Below are 17667 nucleotides of genomic sequence, written 5' to 3' on the forward strand. Positions count from 1 at the left end.
TTTATTGTAGAGATGAGGTCTTGCTGCCCAGGCGGGTCTCGAACCCACGGGCTCAGGCAATCCACTCACCTCAGCCTCCCAAACTTGCGGGATTACAGGCTAAGCCACCGAGCCCTGCATTGCAACTACTCTTTTTTCCAAATAAAGTCACATTCTGAGATACAGGGGATTCAGCACAAGAATCATAAGGGAACACAATGCAACACATAATACATTCCCTGTTGTTTTCTCCTCCATCATTCTAGGCTTCCTGACCCTTTTTCTTGCCCTCTATCTCATATGCCTTTTCATCTACTGTTTTCTTCTTCCCTCCCTTGTGGAAAATCTGGTATCTGTGCAGGGAATCCTGAACTTTCTAAGCCCTGAATGAGTGCATGAGAAGGGGTATGGCTTCTGTGCAGGGCAACAGCAAACAAGGTAATATGCTTTCAGAGTGAGTCTCATAACTTGGCAAATAGCCCAGGCTGGTGGTGTCCTTCACTGTGTCTGAACCAACACCCGCAAATTCAACATACTATAATTTGTTTAAATAAAATCTGTTAGGGTCTAGAAAATATGGGGCATCTGGATAGTAATACGAGTTTACATAAGCAGGAAAATTGGGGTCACTTTCATATCACCTCTAATGACATGTTTACTGGCAGTGAGCACTGGATTTAATGGTTGCTACAGGATCTCTTTCTATTCTAGCGGAGGTTAAATTAACCACTCTTCTATTTATTACCTGCTCATTAAAAAGTGTGGTATCTGAAGCTATAATAGACCCTTTCATTATTACTCATTCTCTCAACCAATACCCATTGTCCTTGTCAAGGACTTTTTTTTTTTCATGTGGTGGCTCTGACAGGCTGCCCTCCACAACAACACAGCGATCATTATCTGAATTTTAATTCTGATTTCCTTAGCATTTGAAAATACTTAAAAGCTTTTCATATTTTCTGTGTTTCATACACACATAAATGTGCACATTGTACTTGTCGTATGTATATAACATCCAAACCTCTGTGAGATCAGGAAGAAAGTATCAGGGAAAAAAATCAAGACACTGTGTTTCATTCATTGAATATTTTTACTCCAGATTCAGATACAAATCAAGAGAGAATCATATGAGCATATAAAGGTCCATCCTCATGACAAATGGAGACAGCCAAACTAATTTTCTTGGTGACCTTATCTAAATTAGTTAGAAAATAACACTTCAGATTTATGACTAGTTACAATTAAGCCCTTTGATATCTTCTAATTAAACTTGTAAAGATTTATTTCTGTATTATTCCTTTGGTAATCCTTTAAAAATGATAAAAATGTAAATGAATATTACTCTCAAAAGGAGATATTTCTATTTATCCTAAATTAGACTCATACCTTTTCTTTCAAATAACTGCATTTTAATTCAGATCTACACAGCTCCAATACAAATTCCACATCGATCTTAAATAATTTATTTTTTAAATCTGTTCAAATGTTATATATAATCTCTTAGACTATAAATAAAACAAAACTCACCATATTTTAGCCTTCTTTGCATGTTTCTCAAACTTTCTTCCATTTCACATAGCTCAATGTTCAAATGTTATTTTAAAAAATATTAGGATGTTAATATAATAGTCAACATAATTCCCAGTTTACCACAGTAGTATAGCAATGCTTTCTTGCCTGGATACTTTTTCTTCAAACCTTTGTCTGAGAAAAGATGTGTTATTTGCAACAACTCTCCCTAATATGTATATTAGCTCTGAAATTTTAAATTTGTATTCTGTGCTAATCTTGCAAGGACCAAAATGATGCAGCTCAGACCAGCATAGTTTCCCAGTCCTTTAGCCTCTGTTTCTTTCTCTCCAGGTGAGTACAGCTACCTGGGGACCACCCTTCGCCAGGTGTCCATAGAACCCATGCCTTCTCTCCTGGACGTCAGACAGCTCATCACCTTGTACGGAATCTTGCCTTTAGGTAAAGACTCTACACACACAGGGGTGACTTTTCTAAAAGCAGGCAGCACCACTTGCTGGCTTGGACAGTACGTTCCTGTTTGTCATCAAAGGTGCATTGCAGTTTAACATTTGATATTGAGAATTCTGAGTGACACTTTCATTTCATTAGTTCATCTGGGTACTGACCAGGGAAGGCACTTCTGCACTACCTGTGTGTGACTGCTTAGCAGTTCTGGGCTGAAGGACTTATAGGCAATGAGCTGGAGAGATAATAGGCAAAGCAAGAACTTTCCATTAACATTTATCAAATTGGAGAAAAGGCAAGGGTTACCGCTTGCCTTGTACACACAGGCTTCTATTACTAGGTCCTAAACAGAGGCAGCCTTTCAGGAGTCAGTGAAAGTGTATTTCATGGAGCTAAAGGATCACCTTTATGGCTCTGCCAGTTTTCACTGAAGTCCACTGTCATTGCTAAATAAGGCTCAATTGTGATTTTTCAGACAGATGCACCAGAGCTCTGTGGTATGCGAGTGATTCAGGAAAGATGAGTTTTCTGTGACACAGATATCTGCTACTCTCACTGACTTTCAGGTTTCTTATGGCTTTGATATGTGTGTCACCTGGGACAGGGACATGTGACTCCAGCCAGGCTGTGCTCTGACAACATTTTGAAATAGAAATCACTTTGTATTTTTTAATTTGCTTTCAAATGAGATAGTAGTAGTTTGAGCACTTATAACATTGCTCCATGTTAACTTAAATAAGAACTTAAGAAATAGTTAATTCCTCATTAACTTAATGTCAGAAGTAGTAAATGCAATTTGAAGTCAATGTCAATTATACATACACATCATATATATGTACATATAGGTTATATTGTATATAACATATAAATATATCATATCTGGAGAACAGCATAATTTAAGGTTAATATAATATTTATGAGGTCAATGAAAATAAAATAAATAGATTAGACCACAAACCTCCTCAGATATCATGGAAAACAGTAAAGCAGAAAGTACCAAGAGCTGATGGGTTTGTTTTTTTCTTTTTTTCTTTTTTTGAGTTGGAGTCTTACCCTGTCACCCAACTGGAGTGCAGTGGCACACTCACAGTCACTGCAGCCTCCACCTGCTGGGTTCAGGTGATCCTTCTACTTCCACCTTCCAATAAACTGGAATCACAGGCATGTGCCACCATGCCTAGCTAATTTTTTAATTTATTGTACAGTCAAGGCTGCCAAGTTGCGCAGGCTGGTCTCGAACCCCTGAGCTCAGACAATCCTCTCACCTCCACCTCCCAAAGTGCTGGGATTATAGGCTTGAGCCACGGTACCTGGCCTGAGCTGACAAGTTTTTAAGAGAACACCTCACAAATGAGCATACAGTATATTTCACAATCTCATCTTGTGGATACAAGTTGGTGTCTATAGTTTCTGAGCTGGCTTTGAAAGCATCAGAGAAGTATGTCAAGAAGCATCCTGCCAGGACCCACTCTTTGCCACTGAGGAAACCGCTAACTGCAGCTGAGTTGTCCCAAGCACAGGGCTAGCTGGAGCATTTGTTCTCATGACAGAGGTTTTGTGTCATGTGTCTGGAATGCACAAACAAGCCAGGCAGATAAAGTATGTATACAAATAAGCTTCTGGATGCTTAGTTTAAACTTCATATGTTAAAATAGCATCCTGTTACAAAATGGAATGTTTTTGGCCCTGATGGTTCAGGTCACCCTGGTGGTAGCCACGGCCTGAACTAACAAACCCAGCCACTCAGCAGAGGACATTGAAAACATCTCCACGAGGCCACCCTTTGCACCAGACAAGGGGACACCAATGGCAGCCTTGGCTCCCAGGGCTAGGGCTTACACTCCAAAGCCCCCTTGGTACATAAGAGAAAGCTCAGGAAGTGTCTGATCAGAGTTCACTCACCCTCCTGGAAATGTTACTGACCTCAAAGGTCAGGGAGAAAGGAAGGGAGATGGCATTCTTACTGAGCATAAACAGTGCCCTTGGAAGTTGCACACCCACTTTTCATTTCCAGCCTGAACCCATCAAGGTGGACATTGTCTCACTTATACAGATTAGCAAGCTCTTCCGAGATGCAGAGGAACTTCCTTAGAGTCTCGGGGCTAAGAAGAAGCAAAAGCAGGTTTAGGACACAGAATGTTGGCCTCCTTGTTACTCTTTAATCCTCCAAAGGTTAAACAGGGCTTGGGTGTGAAAGCTGGTACTGTATTATGTCTCTTGAGAGGAGCAGGAAGAGCTGTGGTCACTGGGTCACGTGTGTCTCGCTGACTCCTGGGCCCTCTGCCCGCCTTTGCCCTGCCCTGAGGTCAGCCAGGCCCATGTACAAAGGCCTTCCCTGAACCTCTCTCTTCACTTCTCTGGGTGACCTTGGTGACTACCCACTTCCTCTGGAAGGTCTGCCACACCTTTCCCTGGGTCTCTTGCTTACCCACCCTTGTTGTTCTTCCCTCCTGCTGTCCCCTCCCCAAGATTCTGTCCTCAGCACTGTCCTCTCCTCCCTGCCTGTCTCCCAGGAACTTCTCCCAGCCCCTGGACTCAGCCAGCATTCTTCGTACCCGAGATCTCTGATCACCTTTCAGGGAGCCCAACAGCTGGCACCCCTCACTACCCCTAACTGTCCTGTCACCTTACCATTCCCCCTACCAGCCTGATTTCCCACTGCAGACCTGTGTCCTGTGCCCTCTTACCTGGAGCCTTCTCACACTCCCCCTTCACTGCACACTCCTGTTCTTTCCATTCCTCAGAAGCCAGCTCAGATGTCATCCTCTGCAAGTCCAGCCCGAGTCTCCCCTCCCCATCCCCCAGCCAGGATCAGTTTCTTCTCTGAACTCTCTGTGATGCTCACACATCTTGGCATCATTTGCCAAGTTATATCTACTGTGGTCTTAGTGCTGTTCCTGGCCATAAACTCTTGGCAGCAAATTCTGAGTCTTTTCCATATTTGAACCAACCACCCTCCTTGTCCCCCAGCCAGGGCTGTGCACGGAGCAGCCCCTCAATACCTAGGTTTTGAATGGATGACAATGAATGAATGGCATCTCTTTCTCCTATTGTGGAGAACAATATCTCCTCTATCATATTACATTACTGTATTGTCACTAACCACAAAAAAGCATGCTCTTTTAATTACTTTTTAAAGAGAACTTACTCAAAACTATTTTCCAAGTTTATGTGGAAAATGGTAGGTAACTGTAAAAATTATGTCACTAGCTATCACATAAATGTCCTATATCTTTTCAGTTACACAAGAAAAAAGAAAAGCATGATAATAATTATGTTGACATATTTATAGCTGATTTTTAAAACAGAGCCCAGTAGGTGACCAAAAGCAAACTAACATGATAGTAGACGTTTTGATCAGAACACTTTCCAGCATTTAATTTTGGTCACTTTATAATTACTTAATGCCCAATATGTGCTCTGCCTGTGTTCACTGCAGTGGAGAATATACCCAAGCCTGGGGTCCATTCTGAGCCCTAAAGAAATTGACAGTGTGGTTGAGAACATGAGGCATGAGCTTCTGAATGACTATAATAATTCAAATCACTTTATTATCAAGTGTCAGATTAACCCTGCTGGTACTGATAGACTAGAAACCAGGGCAGAAGAAAGTTCAGATTCCTGCTGCCTGAATCTTGGTCTTTCTCTTCCTTTTTTGCCCTCCCTGAGGTCAGCCAGGCCCACATACAGAGGCTTTCCCTGAACCTCTCTCTTCACTTCTCTGGGTGACCTTGGTGACCACTGTCCTCTCCTCCCTCCCTATCTTCCAGGAGAACATAAGGCATGAGCTTCTGAATGACTATAATAATTCAAGTCACTTCTCCCAGCCCCCAGACTTCAGCCAGAACCCTTGGTACCCCAAGATCCCTGACCACCTTTCAGGGAACCCAACAACTGGCACCCCTCTCTACCCCCTAACTGTCCCCTGTCACCTTACCACTAAATGCTAGGAAAGAAGGTTTCAGGGGAATAAACACTTTTCAGTCAACCTTATCATCTGTGTCTCCACATTCCTTTTCCCAAGCTTTCAAAGAATGTAATGCTGCTGCTGACAAAGAAAGCACTCAAAAAAAAAAAATTAGAGGTAAGCTATTGCAAGAATGCTCTTTAAATTTATGAGTTTAGGAGAAATACTGGTATGAGGATGAGGAAAATAAGGGTACTGAGGACCCACGGAGGCCCTATGGCCCCACCATGAGCCCTGACATACAAATTAAAGATGTCACAGGGCCAGTTGGGGTGGAGGCGTGCCTCTGGTTTGAAATGCTTTCAACACATTTATCACCATTGCAGAAACCGGGGTCATACAATGCAATCATGGCCTTGAGATATCCTAGTCGAAGAACCACGGATTATCTTAGATTTTCAAGGAATGTTAGAGCTTTTGCCTCTGCCTTTTTTAGGTTCTGCAGCAGTGCATGAGAAAGCACCTTTGGTGAAATCACTGCTGTTGGTCGGGCCAGCTGGGGTGGGGAAGAAAATGCTGGTCCACGCCATCTGTACCGAAACGGGAGCCAACCTCTTCAACTTGTCTTCATCAAACATTGCCAGGAAGTACCCTGGCAAAAATGGCCTACAAATGATGCTGCATATAGTCTTCAAGGTATTTATTCCATTTCTTGCTTCCCAATTCTCCTCCCTCTTTAAATTACATTTTTAAATCCTGCAGGTAATTTCCTTAGGCCAACAAGCACGTTTCTCTTAAACGTCCCCTTTGTATCCTCCTGTAAATTACTTCATTATTGCATCTGGCCAATGATGCAACAATTAGAAACAGCTTATTTCTGTGCATAAACACCTTACTGTGCCATCCAGATCACCCTCCCTCTGCCACAGGAACCCTTTCCGAAATGCTTTCACATCTCATTGAAAATTAAATCCACAGTTTCTTTTCCCAGCCCACCTTGCTGTAATGATTGGCACCAGGTACAGTTATTTGCATTTTTGGTATTCTTTTTCCCATGGCATGAACTGCTACGCTCTGTGTACTCCCACACAAATGTGCTAGAGGCACCTGCAGGAAGCTAAGTCGACCACAGTGATGTAAATATGCAGTGCTATCACAGGGAGGGTCAGAGGCAGGGTGTCCTGAAAGAGCAAATCTACTACCCAACTCTGTGATCTTAGCTAAGCTCTTAACTTCACTGGGTTTCCATTTTATCATCACCAAAATGAGTCAGTTTTAAAGAACTTTGATATGGAATATTTCATAGTTAGTATTAAGACTATACAGAATTTAACTTTCACTTGGTTGTTGACTTCAAGGTTATCTTTATGCTGCTCAATTCACTTTAGTTGCTAGAAAGCCAACTTTTACTATATCTAAATCTACATGGTTGCAAACACTATCCTATACTTGAGGCTGGACATTTGCTCTGTGTCTGCTTTCTTTTTTTTTTGAGTTGGAGTCTCACTCTATACCCTGACTGGAGGACAGTGGCACGCTCCCGGCCACTGCAGCCTCAACTTGCTGGGCTCAGGCAATCCTTCTGCCTCAGCCTTCCAAGTAGCTGGAACTACAGACACGCGCCATCATGCCCAGCTGATTTTTTAATTTATTGTAGAGATGAGGTCTTGCCAAGTTGCCCAGGCTGATCTCGAACCTGCAGGCTCAGGCAATCCTCTGACCTCGGCCTCCCAAAGTACTGGGATTATAGGTGTGAGCCACCACACCCGGCCTGTGTCTGCTTTCTAAGGGGCTCTAAAACATGGAAGATAGTTATCAATGAAACAGTTTATAGGACTGATCAACTGATAGGAGTGGTTCCATTTTAGTATCATGCTTATATACCAAAAATGAGAAAGTGACATCAGTCAGATTTCTTCCCTTAGTCACATGGTTCCTCCCACTGCAGAGACATAGAACATTCCCCACTCTCCTTTTCTTCCTTGCTTGTAATGAAGGAATCCATGGGGGAATCAGTGGAATATACAGATAAGTAGCCACCATTTTTAGGCACTTTTTAAATCATTGTGTCATGTAACCACCATTTCATGCTTTTTTAAAATGTCTGTTCAAGTCTTCTACCTACAGTTGACCCTTGAGCAACACAGTTGGGGCACCAACCCTCTGCATGGTCAAAAATCTGTTTATAAATTTTGGCCCCCTGAAAAGTAGCTACTAATAGCCTACTGGTGACTGGAAGCCTTACCAATAACATAAGCCATCAATTAATTCACGTGTATGTTGTATGTATTATACAATGTATTCTTACAGTAAAGTAAGCTAGAGAAAAGAAAATGTTATTCAGAAGATCATAAAGAAGAGAAAATATGTTTACTATTCATTAAGTGGAAACAGATCATCATAAAAGTCTTCATCCTTATCTTCTTCATGTTGAGTAGCCTGAGGAAAAGGGAAGAGGAGGGGCTGGTCTTGGTGTCTCAAGGGTGGCAGAAGTGGAAGGGAATCCACGTTTAAATGGGCTCATGCAGTTCAAACTCAGGGTGTTCAAAGGTCAACTGTACTCTTCATTGGGATTCATTTTGCTGGTTCATTTCATTGTTTGGGTTAATTTTTAGTATTTCCACATTTTTAGAATTTTGAAGAGCTGGAAGGCAGAGAGGAGGAAGGCAGGTAGGGAACCAAGAAAGTCCATTTAAACTCAAGAAAGTGCCTCACATGAACCAGGTGTTTTTTGTCTTTGGTTGCTTGTTATATTTAATCTTCACAACAGCCCAGTGAAGAGATCAACATTGTTTCCATTTTACAAATAAAGAAACTGGGGCTCTGAGAGGTTAAGTAATTTGCCCAAGGTCACTGAAATCCAATGACTGAGCTGGGATTCAAATCTAGGTCCTTATCTTCTTTTTTCTCCTGCAAAATATTTTTATTAGGCAAAATTTATGTATAATGATAGGCACATTAAGTGTCTTAAGTGTACAATTTTGTGAGCTTTGAAAAATGTATACAACTATGTAACCACCATTTTCATGTGCTTTTTGTTCGTGCCTAACTTCTTTTCTGAAATGCCAGTTTGAGTCATCTGTCTACTTTTCATGGGATTATTGGTCTTGTGATGTATAAGATCTCTTTATATATTCCGGATACAGGTCTTTTCACACTTGTGTATTACAAATTTTTTTTTCTTATTCTGTGCCTTACGTTTTCCTTTTCTTACTGATTTTTTTATTTAATTACTCTATCAGTTACTGAAAATGAGTGCTAAAACCTCAACTGTGTAGATTTCTATATTTTCCCCTTTAGTTCTGTCATTTATTGCTTCATGTATGTTGAAGCACTTTTATGAGATGCATCCACATTTTATGGATTGTTATGTCTTCATTCCTGATGAGTTATTTTATCATCAAGAAATGTCCATTTTGTCTCTGGAAATACTCCTTGTCTTGAAGTCTACCTGGTCTGATATTAATGTAAGTTTTCTTATGTTTATTGTACATGGTACATTTTTATACTTTCTTATTTTCCATATATCTTTGTCTTTCTAGCTAAAGTCCATTTTTTGTGGACAGCATTTTTTGTGGTGGGTTTTTCTTTCTTATTCAATCTGATGATATATGCCATTTAATTGGAGTGTTTGCTCCATTTATATTAAATACAATTATTTATATGATTGAATTAGGTCTACCATTTTGCTGTTTGTTCTTCGTTTGTGCTATTTCTTTGTTGCTCGATTTCTCTTGTCCTGCCTTCTTTTGGTTTCAGCAATACCTCTTTTTTAATTTTTAGTGGTAGTTCTATGGATAACAATAGTAATTCTTAATTCATCACAGTCTATGTAGCATTTTGTACCATTTTACATAAAATATGAGAATCTTGCAACAGTATAATCCATTTATTATCCCCTTTTCTTCATGTTTTTGTTATCATACATTTTGCATTTAGAAATGTTATAAACACCACAATAGAATGTTATTCTTGTGTTTAATGGTCATTTGTCTTTTAAAAAATTAAAAGAAAGAGAAATACAGCTTTTTACATGTATCCACATATTTACCATTTCAGCACACTTTGTTTCTGTCAATTCATGTTTCTACCTGGTGTCATTTCCCTTTCAGCTAAAGAATTTTCTTTTGCATTTCTTTTAGTGCTGGACTGCTGGCAACAATTTTTTTAACCTTCATTACATTTATTTTAAAATATCTTCATATTGCCTCTATTTTTGAAGAATACTTTTTCTGGCTACAGAATTCTGCATTGACCTATTTTAGCACTGTAAAGGTATTATTCCATTGTCTTCTTACCTTCATTGTTTCTGGTGAAATGTTATCAAAACTAAATTATGTATCTTTGTGTGTCATGTGTTATTCTCTGAATGGTTGTAAGATTTTCTCTTTATTTTGGTTTTTATCAGGTTGACTATGATGTACCCAGGCATTCTTGTTTGTTTTTTGTATTTATACTACTGTGGCTTGCTGTGCTCATTGAACCTATAAAGATGTTTTAAACCATATTTGGTAAATTCTGGCTATTATTTTCTCAAGTACTTTTTAACTGCATTCTTTCTCTCCTTTTCTTCTGAGGCTTCAACTATATACATATTTGACTGTTTGATATTGTTCTACAAGTTACTGAAGTTCTGATATATGTTCCCACATTGAATATTAATCTATCTTCAAGTTTTCCTACGTTTTCTTCTACCATCTCCAATCTGCTATTAAATCTATCTTGTGTATTTTTAAAATTTCTGATATTTTGCTTTTTAGTTCTAGAATTGGCATTTGCTTATTATTATTGGTTTTCATTTCTTTGCTGCAGTTCTTCATGTGTTCATTTAATGTGACCATCTTTTCTTTTAAGTCCTTGAACTTAATAGTTGCCTAATGGTCTCTGTGCAAATTTCGATACTCAGTAATTGTGGGGTCTAATTCTATTTAACTGCTTTTTCTTTGACCATGTGTCACGTTTTTCTATTTCTTCATATGATGAATAATTTTTATTGTATATTAGATGTTGTGGATGATGTGTTGCAGAAACTTTGAAGCAAGCTAGGCTTTGTTCTAGCAGGTAGTTAAATTACTGACTGATCAGCTTGAACTTGCAGACACTTTGTTTTCCATTTTGTTAATGTAGGTCTATCTGGATTTTGTCCTTAGTTCAAAGCAAACCCCTTAGTCCTGGGACATGGTCTTTATTTCAGGGTTTCAATGAAAAGCCTGTTTACCAAGCTCCTCTAACTTGGCAGTAGCTGCAGAATGTGTTCAGTTCTTTTAGTTTTCTAACTATTGCTTTTCAATGAACTTTTTGGAATCTTCCCCCACACATGCACACTTTGGAGGTTAGCCAATGGTTTGAAGGTGAGCTGGAATTTGAAGCCAGGTGGCCTGACTTGTGGCCTCCATGTGTTTAACCACCAAGTCCTAAGCACTGCGTTCTTCAAAGGAAAAGTAAAATCCATCCTTTAGCCCCCAAAACCCTTACATTTATTCACTCTAAACATCAGATTTTGTTGACATTTGACATTGTCAAATAACAGACAGAAGCACATAAATGTAAGAATATTAGCATTTTGTAAGCATCTATACATTCCAGAGTGTTTTATACACCCCTTTGTATTAATTCATTCAATCCTCACAACTCTATGAGGTAAGCACTATCAGTATACCCATTTTACTGATAAGAAAACTGAGGCACAATGCATTCAAGTAATTTTCCTGAGCTGCAGTGCTGCATTATGACCCCACGCAGTCTGGCTCCAGAGCCTCCAAATTTCATAGCTGCCTTATACAGTCTCTAACTGAAGTAGGGCTGAGTTAAGGATCTCTTTTCCTGCTCACCAAATGACTTAGTAGCTCCTGGTGTGACTCTAGGACAGAGCAAAGGCATGGTCATTATGTTCTCACTCCAGGAAATTATTTGTTCATGCTGCTGAGAGGTTTTTGTCTTGATATCAGATAAGCTATTATTGCATCTATTAGAATTATTGCAAACTGACATTATGTGGATCACAAAATGCTGGGTGTCAAGTTATTAAAATGTGGAACAGCACATTTATCCACCTAGGCTGCTTCATGTCAGAGTGCCTGACACACACCTCATTAAGCTTCACCTTTATTGTGTATATAACTGATTAATAAAAGACCCAGAGGTCTCAGGAGTGGTAGTCATTCCATTAAAAACCGTGTGCAGTGAGACCACCGTGTCCCGCATAACTGATAGAGCAGCTATCTGCACTGCAAAGAGGTGTTTGCTCTTAATTAACCAAAGGCAAGCCAAACATTATGCCAATGCTGGTAAGTCAACGGTAGGAAGCTGGAGTGCATTACTCTGTTATGTGAGACGTAGGACTCAGGCCATGACTTGAGTGCAGCTTATACGGATGAAGGTATTTGCTGGAGAGGGTGAAACAACAGAAGGGCTAATTCCTCGTCAAGGTTTGTTATAAAGAATTCCTGTTACTGAATTAATCTCCAGAGAGTAAATAATGCAACCATTAGGAAACTGCTCATAATTTCACTTCTGGCTGGTGGCATTTGCTTAACCACAGCACTCCCAAAACACACTGAGAAAATCAGTCTCTGATTTGTTTCACAACTATAAATTTGAATCTATTTTGTGATCATTATTTCTGGAAGATTCCTTTATTTCCATACAGTAAATCTAATAGAATCATGACTTCGGGAGGAGGGTTAGTGTTTCCTTTAAGAAATGTGTTTATTGTATAAGTAAATAACTATTATTTCAAACTCTCCATACAACTAAAGCTATATGAAGAAAAGAATATACATCTCTTGGAAATATTACAAGTACATTTGTTTAACCAATTAAGAAATCTTTGACAAAAATGATGAATATTGAATAAGCATTTCACGGGCAAAAGAAATTATAAGGCAGGGCCATTGCTCCACCACTCACACCAGGTACCAGTCTCTTTGAGTTTTTTTAATAGTGAGCAGAGGACAGAGGAACAGAAAGGGCTTTTGTTGACCTCTAACCAGGAGTTGGGCATACGCTAAGGAGTTTCACACATACTCTCCCGGTTAACTGTGCCATAACTTTGATATGGTAGGAATTAATCTCCTCATCTTACAGATGAGAAAACTGAGAGTGCTAAATTTGACCAAAAATACAAAAGAACTAGAGGGCTGAAAACTGGATGTAACCCTGGGTCTGGCTCCAAAGCCGTCACAGTGCCCCTCTGCCAGCCTCTGGGAGATCATAGATGCTTCCTGCCCCACCCTGTGGAAAACTGTGCCCTCATGGAGACTCAAGGTCAAGAACATTCCTGGGCTAAAGCGCTCACTGGGAGAAGGGTAAGCATCCAGTGTGAGAAGGTGAAGCATCAGAAAGCTATTCCACTTCTTCCTGAATTCTCCTTCCTGAGCATCCCCTCTTCCCAGTAAGAATGGCCCTGGTCCTCAAGACCTCCCATTAGAAGGTCAAAGGGAAGCAAGGGAGGCTTTGGAAAAGGAGACCAGCGTAGTTGCACTCTGGGAGAGATGTTCTCTCTTCCCCTGGAGGTCCTTAGGGTCTCCTTTTCTTCCCCCTGCTTGGTGACCTGGCCACTGAAGTCTAGAATTATAGCAAGAGCCCGGGAGAACAGGGCTAAGGCAGCCACCCAGCAGTGTGGAAAGTAGGCCGTGTGGCCTGCTCTGGCCTGCGGCATCTGGACTAAAGCAGCAATGCTCCTTGTGCCCCAACACCATCCTCCGGGACCCCTCACTGGGCTCACAGCCAGCAGCCTCCTGGCAATGCACCAAGGGGTCTTGCCCAGATGTAGTGGTTTAAACAGCTGGTCCAGGAGTCAGGCATGGGGCACCAGCCAATTACATAACTCATGGAGTCTTCTATTACTGATTAATAACCCAGACAAAGACATTGCGGCTGTTTATGGAGGATTTTCTTTAAAAAAAAAAAAAAAAACAGACACAGAGATATGCAATAAAGGTAATAAATATGTTTTTCTCACCTTTATAAGGTGAAATTCAATAAGGATAATGCAAAGGCCTATATCTGACCCCCAAAACAGAGCTGATAAAAAGAGGGGGTAGGCCAGGCTTTTGCCTCCGCCTGTAATCCCAGCACTTTGAGAGGCCGAGGTGCATGGATTGCCTGAGCCTGGATGTTCGACGCCAGCCTGGGCAACTTGGCAAGACCTTGTCTCTACAGTAAATTAAAAAATTAACCAGGCATGGTAGCGTGCACCTGTAGTTCTGGCTACTTGGAAGGCTGAAGCGGAAGGATCACCAGAGCCCAGCACATCGATGCTGGGGTGGCTGTGAAGGTGCCACGGCACTCCAGCCTGAGCAACAGAGTGATTCCAACTCAAAAAAAAACGAGAGGGTAGGAGAGAGGAAAGACGAGTGAAGACTGAGACGTGGAGCGAGGGACACAAGGTGTAGCGCTTTGCTGAGGCATCAGGTGTGAACATGGAGAGGGCCTAGTGGCCCGAGTCCTAAACGAGCCTGCTGTGAAGAGGCCAAGGTCAGCTTCTGCTTTCTTTTTTACACAGATCTTACTTTTTGGAGCGGTTTTAGTTTTATGGCAAAATTGAGCAGAAAGTACAAAGAGTTCCTGTATTACCCTGTCTCCACATAGGCACAGCCACCCCCGCTCTCAGCCTCACACAGTGGCACACACAATGTGTTACATTCCTGAACCTGGATAGACACTTTGTTATCACCCAGAATCCATCAAAACCTGTGCAGGGGCATCTTGTGGCTAGCATGACCTCTGCCCTTGCTTCTGCAGTCTGGAACGTCAGCAGCAATACTGGGTGGACAGTATCAAACCAGAGAATGCCCATGAGGTAGCCATGATAGTGTGGGAACCTAGATGGTGCCACATAGGAAAGTCTTCTCAAAACTCAGACATGTTCACCTGGGGGAAAAGGAAAAAAGAAAGAAGAAAGATAAGATGAGAGAAAGGAAAGGGCCCTTTGACTGAGGGTGCCATGTAGCCAGGTCCAACTGTGTCCAAGACTGTTGTGAAAGGGGACTCCCAGGAGGAAGGAAACGAGGGAGCCGGGCTTCTCCACCACCTGAGGATGCACTTTCCAACTTCCCCCGCCCATTGAGACAGGGTGCACTCCACAGAGGGAGGGTGTCAGGCTGTGGGTGTCCCTGGCGCTGTCTATCAGTGAAGTATGTGAAAACATTCTATGACTAAATCATTATGAATCCAGAGTGGCGTCTGCAACTGTTCCACACTGGGGTTATGGGGACATCTTGGAACTGGGGTTGATGCCATAGGCATTAAAGAATTTTTAGCCAACCTGGAAACACTCGGGGGAGATACAGTGTGCCTTAAATGTGTCTAAAACTTGCCTTGGGAAGTTGAGTATGGCTTTGCACACAGGCAGTACTCTGTGCTTCCCCAAGCTGGCCCGGGGTCAGAGCCACCTGGTGTGAATTCATTAGCCCTAGCATCGTTGGGAGCCAGCTAAGGAGGAGAAGGGGATTCAAGAGGAGAGTTCAGATGATTTGTAAGCTGACACCTGTCAACATCCAAATAGCCTCCCCTTGAATCCAATATGGATAATCAACAATTGCATCCACATGTTCCTGTTACTAGCGCTCACCTGCCCACACACACAAACACATTTCCTGCCCTAATTTGCCTAGGCTTTCCTGCAAACCCCTGCAACCTCAGCTTCTGTCTGATCCTCTCCTCTGCCTCAATTTACTTCCCATTCCATCCAGAGTCAGCCCAGCCAGGCTCCTGATTCTAGTGCACCTCGCTCTTATCATTTATGGTTTATTCCCAACTAGGACTTGAAGTAACGTTCAGTTTCATAAAAGCAGATAGAAATTTAAAATATAATTTTAAAATAGCAGAACCACAGACTAAAATGTCTTCACATATTAAGTGTTTAAATAGAATCCAAGTGACTATATTACAGAAAAGTGAGCCTCCGTCCCCCTCCAAATCCTTACTCAGAGAACCCATTCAGACACAGGAAGCTACATACTCCACAGGCAGGAACCATGTTTCCCAACTCCCAGACGTCCCTGCCTCCTACCCCGGAGCTCACAGATGCCCTGTAAATACATGTGAAATGAATGAATGCATGTGTTTCAGCTGAAACACAACAGCTGATAAAAACAGTAGCTGGTTTTCCCCTGCAGTTCTCTCTGGCAAGCAAAACAGGACCCTTTCAGAGAAAATCTCCAGGAGTCATTTGGACAGATATTAGTAACTCAAGCATGCTAAAACACAGCAGCTTTTAATTGTTGAGCCATTCCATCCTGAGAATCTAATTCCGTGGGTGAAGGTTTGACCATGTTTCTTCTGAAAATATGAAAGATCAAATCCATAAAACGCACAAGGATGGAGAAATCTTTACTTTTTGGCTCGAACTTCCCAGAATTCGTAAAAGCACATGATGGTAGAAGTTTTGTCTTTATATCCGTAATTGACACAAAACAAAACAAAACAAAACCTATACTGATATTTGGTAGGACTGAAGAGCCCTCTACTGGCGGTTGAAGTAAACTACCCTGCAGAACTTCAGAAAAGTTCAATTATGAATTAATTACATTTAATTGTCCATGACCTCAAACTATCTGTGGGTAATTTAAATGAAGCCTTTTCATCGCTCAGTGAAAATTAAAAGAGCAAAGGATACCATTTTTCATTAGCAAACTGGCAAAGAGTTTTTTATTGTTAATCCTGGTCCAGGAGAAGAGTATAGAAAACCAGACCCCTCGTTTCTTGCTGGAGAGAGTGTAAACAGACAGGACCTTCACATAAAATGTAAGGAACGTCCTGGCCCTTCGACCTGGAAGCTTCTCTTCTGGAAGTCATTCTATGGAAATTCTCGGTCATGTGCCCCAAATGCCCAGCTAAATACTGTTTGGTGTAGTAAAAAGATGGAAACCATCTACATGCTCAAAAAGAGGGGGTGTTAGAACCATAAATTACGGTGCTTCTCTTGAAAATAATGTCGGCAAAGTAAATTTCATGTAAAGTGAACAAAAGTAATCAAGCAGTACATGCAGAACGGTCCCATTTTTGTAAATATGGCTGTCGAAACACTCTGTAAAGATGGAAAATGTTTGGTGACTGATTCTAGGTATAGGGAGAAAAGGGTGTTACGGCGGTCTGTATGTTCTTGCTGTAAATTTTTACTAAAGAATGCTGCTTTTCCAATTACCCTAAGGATGGATCTTATTCCCAGCAGACAGGCATGCCTGAAGCATCTGCGGACATTTCTTGTCTGGCCTGCACACTTCCTGCAGGAGCTGCTACCCTGCCCTCCAGATGCCTAAGGTACAAGGAAGATGCGCCCTTGTCCTTCAAGGCCATCCTCCCTGCCTCCCCTCCCCTGCCCTCCCATGCCATCTCCAAACTCTTGCTGGGCACCAACTCTGCCTTCGGTCAGGAGGCACCTGGCTACTCTGGAGATGTCTCGTGGACCTCCCTCCAGCCTAGGCTTACCGTGCCCCTATTTCTGAAAGAGCTCTCCCGTCACCTGACTCTGTCCCCTCCACTCCCTGCCACGGCCACCTCCTCATCACCAAACCCTCTGGACAGCATGGGCCACTGCTGGCAACTCCCCTTCTGCCCCTCCGTCTCCCCCCGGCTTCAAGAATGGCTCGCTCTTCTTCCCCCATCCTTCTCTGCGGTTCCTCTTCGGCAGCCCTGACCCTTCTCCTCTTTCATCGTCTTCCCTGGGCTCTCTCCGCAGATCTCACCAAGCCTGATTCACTGAACCCCCTTACTCAGGAATTCCTTCCATCTATTCTCGAGGCTTCCATGCCACTGGCTCCTGGCCGCCTCAAACCTGCCCCCACCTCACTGCTCCTCCT

General features: G+C 41.9%; 1 protein-coding gene across 1 annotated transcript in view; it reads left to right on the plus strand.

Moving 5' to 3' along the window:
* The window catches only part of LOC103256962 (IQ and AAA domain-containing protein 1), a gene marked incomplete at its 5' end in the record, with an annotated part of 118995 nt that overhangs the window by 77548 nt on the left and 23780 nt on the right, over nt 1-17667 (plus strand). Inside the window, 2 exons of the mRNA XM_008054713.1 lie at nt 1843-1950; nt 6360-6559. Coding sequence (XP_008052904.1) covers nt 1843-1950; nt 6360-6559 — 308 coding nt within the window. The remainder of the gene's footprint in view (nt 1-1842; nt 1951-6359; nt 6560-17667) is intronic.

Source organism: Carlito syrichta, unplaced genomic scaffold (assembly GCF_000164805.1).
Source record: "Carlito syrichta isolate Samal-C Ts95f unplaced genomic scaffold, Tarsius_syrichta-2.0.1 Scaffold298871, whole genome shotgun sequence".
Classification (NCBI taxonomy): Eukaryota; Metazoa; Chordata; class Mammalia; order Primates; family Tarsiidae; genus Carlito; species Carlito syrichta.